Genomic DNA, 10,707 nt, shown 5'->3' with positions numbered 1-10,707 from the left:
AAAAGAAATTATCATTAGAGTGAATTAGCAACCAACAGAATGTGAAACAATGTTTGCAATCTACAGATCTGACAAAGGGCTAATATCCAGAATCTACAAAGAAACAAATTTAAAAAAAAAATCAAAAGGTGGGCAAAGGATATGAACAGACACTTCTCAAAAGAAGACATTTATGCAGCCAATAAACATATGAAAAAAAACTCATCATCACTGGTCATTAGAGAAATGCAAATCAAAACCACATTGAGATACCATTTCACACCAATTAGAAAGGTGATCATTAAAAAATCAGGAGACAATAGATGCTGGAGAAGATGTGGAGAAATAGGAACACTTTTACACTGTTGGTGGGAGTATAAGTTAGTTCAACCTTTGTGGAAGACAGTGTGGCAATTCCTTAAGGATCTAGAAATAGAAATACCATTTGACCCAGCAATCCCATTACTGGGTATATACCCAAAGGATTATAAATCAATCTATTATAAAGACACATAGACACATAACGTTCATTGCGGCACTGTTTACAATAGCAAAGACTTGGAACCAACCCAAATGCCCATCCATAGACTGGATAAAGAAAATGTGGCACATATACACCATGGAATACTATGCAGCCATAAAGAAGGATGAGTTTATGTCCTTTGCAGGGACTTGGATAAAGCTAGAAACCATCATTCTCAGCAAACTGACACAAGAACAGGAAACCAAACAGCACATGTTCTCACTCATAAGTGGGTGTTGAACAATGAGAACACATGGACACAGGGAGGCAAACATCACACACCATGGCCTATCGGGGGTAGAGGAATAGAGGAGGGATAGTAGGGGTGGGGGGATTGGGGAGGGATAGCATTAGGAGAAATACCTAATGTAGATGATGGTGTGATGCATGCAGCAAACCACCATGGCACGTATATACCTATGTAACAAGCCTGCACGTTCTGCACATGTACCCCAGAACTTAATTTAAAAAAAAAAAAGAACAGAGCATCAGTGAGTCATGGAATAACTTTAAGCATAAAAGTAACTGGAGTCCCCAAAACAGGGAGGAAAAAAAAATATTTGAACCAATAATAAACAAAACTATTCTAAAATTTAATGATAAAATATAAACTGGGCTGGTGGCTCATGCCTGTTATCCCAGCACTTTGGAAGGCCAAGGTGGGTGGATCACTTGAGCCTGGAATCCAACACCAGCCTCAGCAATATGGAGAAACCCCATCTCTACAAAAATACAAGAAATTAGGCAGGTGTGGTGCCACATGCCTGTAGTCCCAGCTACTCAGGAGGCTAAGGTGGGAGGAACACCTGAGCCTGGAGAGGTCAAGGCCACAGTGAGCCATGATTGTGCCACTGTACTCCAGCTTGGGTGACAGAGTGAGACCCCATCTCAAAACAAAACAAAAAAAACAAAAAAACAAAAAAAATATATAATCCCTCAGCTCCAAGAAGCTCAACAAGCACCAAGTCTAAAAAATATTTTTAAAACTACATTAAGGAACACAATAATAAATATTTTTAAAATCATGATAGAGAGAAAATCGTAATAGCAATTAGAGAAAAAAGACATTTTATGTATAAAGGAACAGAAGTAAGAATAACAGCAGATTGCTCATCAGAAACAATCAACATAAGCAAGAAAACAGTGAAGTAAAAACTTTACTGAAGTAAGGAAAAACTAAAACTCATTATCTAGAATTATATACCCAGCAAAAATACCTTCCAGAAATAACATTAAAATAAAGATGTTCTCAGACATACAGTAGTTGAAATAATTAATCATCAGTAAATTTGAACTAGAAGAAATGTTGAAAAAAATTATTCAGCTAGAAATATTGGTAAGTGCTACCAGATAAAAATATTGATCTATAGAATTAAAAACACCATACATTTTGACTATCAACAAAAATACAATTTCTTATTATTACTGAAATCTACATAAAAGATAATTGATTGCTTAAACAAAAATAATTATCAATGTAATATGGGATTCATAGCATACTTAGAAGTATGACAATATTATAAAGGTCAGGAGTAAGAAAATGAAATTTCCCTATTATAAATTTCCTGGGTTTCTATACAATATGTGAAATAATACACTATCACTTGAAGGTAGACTGTGATAAATCAAAAACATATGCCATAAATCCTAAAACAATCTTTAAAATAACAGCAGAAATAAAACCATGAAAATGTGAAAAGACAACCCACACAACTGGATAAAATATTTGACTATTATGGATCTAATAAGGGACTTGCGTTAGAATATATAAAGAATTTTTATATTGCAACAATAAAAAGACTAAAACCCAATGTAAAAATATGCAAACAATTTGAATCGCCATCTATTTAAAAATGATATACAAATGGCCAATATATATATCCAAAGATGCTAGACGCCATGAACCACTAGGGAAATGCAAATCAAAACTACAGTGAGATAACACTTTACACCTACTTATAACAGACAATAAATAACAAATGTTGGTGAATTGGAACCATTATACATCACTTGTGGGAATGGAAAATGGTGTGGCCACTAGAGAAAACTTTGTTTCCCAAAAAGTGAAACAGAGTTAAAATATAACCCAGCAATTCTACTCTTAGGTAAATACTCAAAAGAAATAAAAACATATGACATAAAGGTCCATAAGCAGCATTACTCATAATAGTAAAAAAATGAAAACAACCCAAATACTCATCAAATGATGAACAGTTAAATAAAACATAGCAGATCCATACAACAAAATATTTTTCAACCATATAAATGAATAAAGCACTCATATATGCTACAACATGAAAACAGTATTCTAAGTGAAATGAGCCAGTCACAAAATATCACGTATTTTATTATTCTATCTATATGAAATAACCAGAACAGGCAAGTCTACAGAGACAGAAAGTAGATTAGCGAGTGTTTAAGGCATCAAAATCATGAAGGTAATTCAGTGGAGAAAAGTTCCATCTTTTTCACAAATGATGCTAAAACACCTATGCCAATAAAATGAACTGTAAATCATACTTTATACCATATATGAAATCTGTACCAAATGGAAAATAAGCCTAAATGCAATATCTGAAACCACAAAACTTCTAAAAGGAAAACAAGAAAATCTTTGTAACTTTGAGGGAGGCAAAGTTTTTTGTTTTTTTTTTTATAGAATATATTTTATAATTTTTAAAATTTTAAGAATTTAAAAAATAAATTAGACATCATATTTAATTGTTCTTCTTTTCAAACATTAAAAAATGAGGCAAGTGACAAACTCAGAGAAAACAGTAACAAAACATATCAGACAAAGGACTTGTAGCCAGAGTATATCACTTACAATTCAATAATAAGAAGAAAAACAACAAAAAAAAGACAATATATTTGAACACATAGTCACAAAAACACTTAATTGGCTGAAAAACACATAAAAAGTTGCTCAACACTGTTAGTCATTGGGAAACCATGAATTAAAATCATAATGCAATGTGTCTATATACACATTAGAACAGCCCAAATTTTAAGGGTCATAATACCAACTGTAGACATGAATGTGTAACAACTGGGATTTTCATCTACTGTGACTGGAAATGTAAAATAACACAACAACTTTGAAAAATGACTTTCCAACATCTTATTATACAACCTAGTCCTTCCAGTCCTAGGTATTTGTCTACAATAGACTAAAGCATATGTACATGCATTTTTAATAGCCCCAAACTGGAAACAACACAAATATCCAGCAACTAGTAAACAGAAAAACTGTGGTATACACACACAATGGAATACTGCTCAGCAATGAAAAGTAGTGAACTAATGTTATATGCTATAATAAGGATGAATTTCAAAACAATGGTACTAAGTGACAGCAGCCAGACAAGAAAGTGTATTATTCCATTTACATAAAGTTACAAAACATAGAAATATAAAATGACAGAAAAGAGATGAGCGACTGCCTTTGACAGCGGAAATGAGGAGGGGTGTTGGAAAGAATTACAAAAAAAATGAGGAAATTTTTGAGAGTGATAGAAATTTTCATTATCTTGATTGTGGTAATAGCTTCACTGGTCCATACATATGTCAAAATATATCAAATTTTACACTGAAAACGTATAGTTTATTTTATGGACAAGTATACCTTAATAAACTGCTTTTAAAAAATTAAAACAAAAGCAAAGAGAAATAAGTTTATACAGAAAGAGAATCAGAATAATTTTCACTCTTTTTGCTCAGATGTCAAGTGCATATTTATACTTACTTTTAAAAATTACTCTATTTAAAGGTCGGCTTCTTCCAATTAGGGCTTCATATGTTTAACTATATTAATAAAAGATGCACTTTTTAAAAATGTCAACATCCATTTACACAACCTTATGATTATTTTATTCTTGGCTTCTTATTATTAGCATATATTTCACAAATTTCATTGTTTGTAGTTACAATTCCAACTTATGTTCTGCATTTTTTAGATTTATTGAGTATTTTGTTTTGAGGGGATCTGAAGCATAAGCATCTAACATTTTGTAATACTTATCATACTTTAAATAATATAAGTAATTTAATTCACATGTTTAAAATTGGCATTCAGTATGAAACTAGATCCTCATCCTTCACCTTATACAAAAATCAACTAAATGGATCAAAGACTTAGATCTAAGACCTGAAACCATAAAAACTTTAGAAGAGAACATTAAAAAAACCCTCTAGACATTGGCTTAGGCAAATACTTCATGACCAAGAACCCAAAAGCAAAAACAACAAAAGCAAAGATAAATAGATGAGACTTAATTAAACTAAAAAGCTTCTGCCCAGCAAAAACATAATCAGCGAGTAAACACACAACACACAGAGTGGGAGAAAATCTTAGCAATCTATACATCCAACAAAGGACTAATAACCAGAATCAACAAAGAACTCAAACCAATCAGCAAGAAAAAAAAAATACCATCAAAAAAGTGGAATTTTTACTGGGGCTAAGGACAGGAAAAGACAATTTTCAAAAGACAATATATAAATGGCCAACAAACATATGAAAAAACGCTCAACATCATTATCAGGGAAATGCACGTCAAAACCACCATACAATATTACCTCACTTCTGCAAAAAAGACTATAATCAAAAAAAAAAATCAAGAAATAATAGATGCTAACATAGATGTGGTAAAAAGGAACTACTTTTACACTGCTGGTGGGAATGTAAACTAATACAACCACTATGAAAAACAGTATGAAGTTTCCTTAAAGAACTAAAAGTAGAAGGACGATCAAAGATGGCCAAATAGGAACAGCTCTGGATTGCAGTTCGCAGTGAAAACGCAGAGGATGAGTGATCACCGCATTTCCAAACGAATTTTTACTGCCCACAGACCAGGAGATTCCCAGGCAAAAAAGCGCCATGAGTCTCCAGCACAGCTGTTTCAGCCAGTGCAGCGAGTCTCCACACAAACAGTCACACAAATCCGGGCACCGTTTCAACTGGGGACTAGAATGCCTGGGAGACAGAGCCACCCATTCAACTGAAAAAAGGGGGGCTGAAACAGGGAGCCAGGTGATCTGGCTCAGCCGGTCCCACCCCTACAAAGACCAGCAATCTGAAATGCTCTGGATTCAGAGTTTCACAGCAAACACAGCTGGACCCTGGACAGTCCAGCTCTGTGGGGGAAGGGCATCCAACATTACTGAGGCAGTCTGCCACTATACCAAGGCAGTCCGCCATTACTGAGGCAATCCACCATTACCAAGGCAATCCACCATTACCAAGGCAGTCCGCCATTACAGAGACAGTCCGCCATTACTGAGGCACATCATCATTACCCAGGCAGTTCTAACTATACCCCTATAAACCAAACTGCAGAGATGTTCACACAGCAGCTGGGCAGAGCCCACGGCAGCTCAGCAATGCCTCTGCTGGTAAACTGTGACTAGGCTACCTCCTTGCTTGGCAGAGCATCTCTGAAAAAAGTCAGGAGCATGACAGGAACTTATAAATAAAGCCCCACCTTCCCAGGACAGAGCACCTGGGAAAAAAAGGCAATTATGAGTTCCACTGTAGCAGACTTAAACGTACCTGCCCAGCAACACTAAATGGAACAATGCAGCTCACAGCTCAGCACTTGAGCTCCTATAAGGGACAGACTGGCTCCTCAAGTAGCTCCCTGACCCCGTATATCCAAAGAGACACCTCCTAAAGCAGAGCTCAGGCTGACATCTGGCAGGTATCCTTCCAGGACAAAGATAACAGAAGAAGAAACTGGGAGCAACCCTTACTGTTCTACAGCCCCTGCAGGTGATTCCCAGGCAAGCAGGGTCTGGAGTACACCTCCAGCAGTCCTACAGCAGAGGGGCCTGACGGTTAGAAGGAAAACTAAAACACAGAAAGAAATAACTTCATCATCAACAAAAAGGACATCCACTCAGAGACCCCATGTGAAAGTCACCAACTACAAAGACCACAGGTAGATAAATCCACAAAGATGGGAAGAAACCAGTGCAAAAAGGATGAAAACACCCAAAACCAGAACACCTCTCCTCCTCCAAGGGATCACAACTCCTCACCAGCAAGGGAACAAGGCTGGATGGAGAATGAGTCTGATGAATTGACAGAAACAGGCTTCAGGAGGTGGGTAATAACAATCTTATCTGAGCTAAAACAACATGTTCTAACCCAATGCAAAGAAATTAAGAACCTTGAAAAAAGGTTTGATGAAATGCTAATGAGAATAAACAGCTTAGAGAGGAATATAAATGACCTGATGGAGCTGAAAAACACAACGCAAGAACTTCGCGAAACGTACATAAGTTTCAATAACCAAATCGACCAAGTAGAAGAAAGGATAGCAGAGATTGAAGATCAACTCAATGAAATAAAATGAGAACGCAAGATTAGAGAAAAAAGGGTAAAATGAAATGAACAAAGCATCCAAGAACTATGGGATTATGTGAAAAGACCTAATCTACATTTGATAGTTGTACCTGAATGTGACAGAGAGAATGAATCCAAGCTGGAAAACACTCTTCAGGATATTATCCAGGAGAACTTCCCCAACCTATCAAGGCAGGCCAATATTTAAGTCCAAGAAATACAGAGAACACCACAAAGATATTCCTCAGGAAGAGCAACCCCAAGGCACATAATCATCAGATTCACCAGGGTTGAAATGAAGGAAAAAATGCTAAGGGCAGCCAGAGAGAAAGGTCGGGTTACCCACAAAGGGAAGCCCACCAGACTCACAGCAGATCTCTCAGCAGAAATCCTACAAGCCCGAAGAGAGTGGGGTCCAATATTCAACATCCTTAAAGAAAAGAACTTTGAACCTAGAATTTCATATCCAGCCAAACTAAGCAAAGGAGAAATAAAATCCTTTACAAACAAGCAATTGCTCAGAGATTTCATCACCACCAGACCTGCTTTACAAGTGCTCCTGAAAGAGGCACTAAACATAGAAAGGAACAACCAGTACCAGCCACTCCAAAAACATAACAAATGGTAAAGAGCATCGACACAATGAAGAAACTGCATCAACTAATGGGCAAAACAACTAGCTAGCATCAAAATGGCAGGATCAACTTCACACATAACAATATTAGCCTTAAATGTAAATGGAATCGGCTAAATACCCCAATCAAAAGACACAGACTGGCAAATTGGATAAAAAGACAAAACCCATTGGTGTACTGTATCCAGGAAACCCATCTCACATGCAAGGATATACATAGGCTCAAAGTAAAGGGATGGAGGAAGATTTACCAAGCAAATGGAGAGCAAAAAAAGCAGGAGTTGCAATCCAGTCTCTGATAAAATAGACTTTAAACCAACAGAGATCAAAAGAGACAAAAAAGGGCATTGCATAATGGTAAAGGATCAATGCAACAAGAAGAGCTAATGATCCTAAATATATACGCACCCAATACAGGAGCACCCAGATACATAAAGCCAGTTCTTAATGACCTACAAAGAGACTTAGACTCCCACACAATAATAGTGGGAGACTTTAACACTCCACTGTCAATATTAGACAGATCAGTGAGACAGAAAATTAACAAAGATATCCAGGACTTGAACTCAGATCTGGACCAAGCAAACCTAATAGACATTTACAGAACTCTCCACCCCAAATTCATAGAATATACATTCATCAGCACTACTCTAAAATTGACCACATAATTGGAAGTAAATCACTCCTCAGCAAATGCAAAAGAATGGAAATCATAACAAACAGTCTCTCAGACCACAGTGCAATCAAATTAGAACTCAGCATTCAGAAACTAACTCAGAACCACAAAACTTCATGGAACTGAACAACTGGCTCTTGAATGTTGTCAGGATAAATAATGAAATGAAAGTAGAAATAAGAGATGTTCTTCAAAACCAATGAGAATGAAGACGCAATATACCAGAATCTCCGGGACACATTTAAAGCAGAGTCTAGAGGAAAATTTATGGCAATAAATGCCCACATGAGAAGCAAGGAGAGATCTAAAATCGACACCCTATAGTCAAAATTGAAAGAGCTAGAGGAGTAAGATCAAAAACACTCAAAAGCTAGCAGAAGACAAGAACTAAATAAGATCAAAGCAGAACTGAAGAAGAGACACAAAAAAACCCTTCAAAAAGTCAATAAATCCAGTAGGTGTTTTTTTGAAACAATCAACAAAATCAACCACTAGCCAGATTAATAAAAAAGAGAGAAGAATCAAATAGATGCAATAAAAATTGATACAGGGGATATCACCACAGATTCCACAGAAATACAAACCATCATCAGAGATTACTACAAAGAACTCTATGCACATAAACCAGTAAGCCTGGAAGAAATGGATAAATTCCTGGACACTTACACCCTCCCAGGCCTCAACCAGGAAGAAGTTGAAACCCTGAATAGACCAATAACAAGGGCTGAAGTTGAGGCAGCAATTAATAGCCTATCAAACAAAAAAAAAGCCCAGGTCCAGATGGGTTCACAGCTGAATTCTACCAGACATACAAAGAGGAGCTGGTACCACTCTTTCTGAAACTATTCCAACAAACCGAAAAGAGGGAATCCTTCCCAAATCATTTTATGAGACCAGCATCATCCTGATACCAAAACCCGGCAGAGACTCAACAAGAAAAGAAAACTTCAGGCCAATATCCATGAGAGAAATCATGAGTTAGATTTTAATTTTAAACCTAGATTTTTAAGCATCAAATCGGAAATTTTGAGAAGAAAGTGTGAGATGCTAAGGCAGACCACTGAAAGATCAGAAATAGACATATTTTCTCACAGAACACGTGAGTCAGAGCTTTGTGCTGAATCCAAAAGAGTAAGTCTGAGTTGTAGTGAATATCCACATATTGAAGGAAACAGGAAAGAAGGGGAAAAGACCGAGGAGAGAATAAGGAAGAAACTCACGATGCTACAGCATTAAGGTGGCTAATGTGCCATACTAAAGGAGAGGCAGATAACATTGCAAATACTACAAGACAATGAAGGAGAAGACATGAGCACCCGTAAATATAAGCACCATGGCATACATTGATTACCTTTGAGAATGTAATTCAGGCATGAAAATAATAAAAATATACTAGTAATCAGACTCTAAGGCTATAATAACCTAATGTGTAGAGTGTATAACTAGATATTGACCTTTTTTAAAAAGTATTTTTCGCTCTTTCCACCTCAGGTCGCCGCCGCGAGAGGAGCCGCCGCCATGTCTGTGCATCTGCAATGGATGGTCGTGCGGAACTGCTCCAGTTTCCTGATCAAGGGGAACAAGCAGACCTACAGCACCGAGCCCAGTAACTTGAAGGCCCGCAACTCCTTCCGCTACAACGGGCTGATTCACCGCAAGACTGTGGGCGTGGAGCTGGCAGCTGACAGCAAAGGTGTGGTGGTCATGAAGCGGAGATCCGGCCAGCGGAAGCCTGCCACCTCCTACGTGCGGACCACCATCAACAAGAATGCTCGCGCCACGCTCAGCAGCATCAGACACATGATATGCAAAAACAAGTACCGGCCCGACCTGCGCATGGCAGCTGTCCGCAGGGCCAGTGCCATCTTGCGCAGCCAGAAGCCTGTGATGGTGAAGAGGAAGCGGACCTGCGCCACCAAGAGCTCCTGAGCCCCCTGCTCCCAAAGCAATAAAGAGTCGGCTGGCCTCCTCACCAAAAAAAGAAAGAAAGAGAGAGAGAGAGAGAGAGAAAGAAAGAAAGAAAGAAAGAAAGAAAGAATTTTTCAACATCTTTTTAAACCTGCTCTACCCAAAATGGTAACCACCAGCCACATGTGGCTAATTTTAAATTAAGATTAAATTAAACTAAATTAAATTAAATTAAACCCACTTCCTCATTCATGCCAGCTACATTCCATGAGCTTCATAGCCACACATGGCCAGTGGCTATCGTGTTGAATAACGCAGAGTTAGCATTTCTCTGATCTCAGAAAGTTCTGATAGACAACATTGCTCTATACCATAGTCTTTTGAAAGTATACAAGTTAACTACTAATTTTCCTGAAAATTCTTTGTACTATAATGGAAAAATTTATTTATCCTTTTACTTCTCTTGAGCAAGCAACGTGCATGCATACACACACACACACACACACACACACACACACACACCATTTTCCCATGAAACACGTAAATGAAAAACAGAACCCAACCTGCACAGAACCATAAGAATTGATTACCAATCCCTAGAAATACTACATAACTGATAAATGTCTTTTTTTTTAGTT

The 10,707-nt window shown here is 37.3% G+C and overlaps 1 protein-coding gene across 1 annotated transcript; it reads left to right on the top strand.

The window, feature by feature from the left end:
- Positions 1-9,659: 9,659 nt before the first annotated feature.
- On the top strand, positions 9,660-10,090 carry LOC105723158 (large ribosomal subunit protein eL28-like). The gene has a single exon (XM_064376363.1). It carries the CDS (start codon positions 9,680-9,682, stop codon positions 10,088-10,090), a length of 411 nt encoding a protein of 136 aa, XP_064232433.1. The 5' UTR covers positions 9,660-9,679.
- The last annotated feature ends 617 nt before the right edge of the window (positions 10,091-10,707 follow it).

This window comes from Aotus nancymaae, unplaced genomic scaffold (genome assembly GCF_030222135.1).
Source record: "Aotus nancymaae isolate 86718 unplaced genomic scaffold, 86718_ANA_hifiasm-v0.15.2.pri h1tg000015l_0, whole genome shotgun sequence".
In the NCBI taxonomy this organism is placed as follows: Eukaryota; Metazoa; Chordata; class Mammalia; order Primates; family Aotidae; genus Aotus; species Aotus nancymaae.
The sequence above is the reverse complement of the archived record's forward strand: the minus strand, read 5'-3'. Positions and strand labels throughout refer to the sequence as shown.

Coding starts and splice junctions, on each gene's coding strand:
- LOC105723158 (XM_064376363.1), top strand. CDS start 9,680: ATGTCTGTGCATCTGCAATGGATGGTCGTGCGGAACTGCTCCAGTTTC.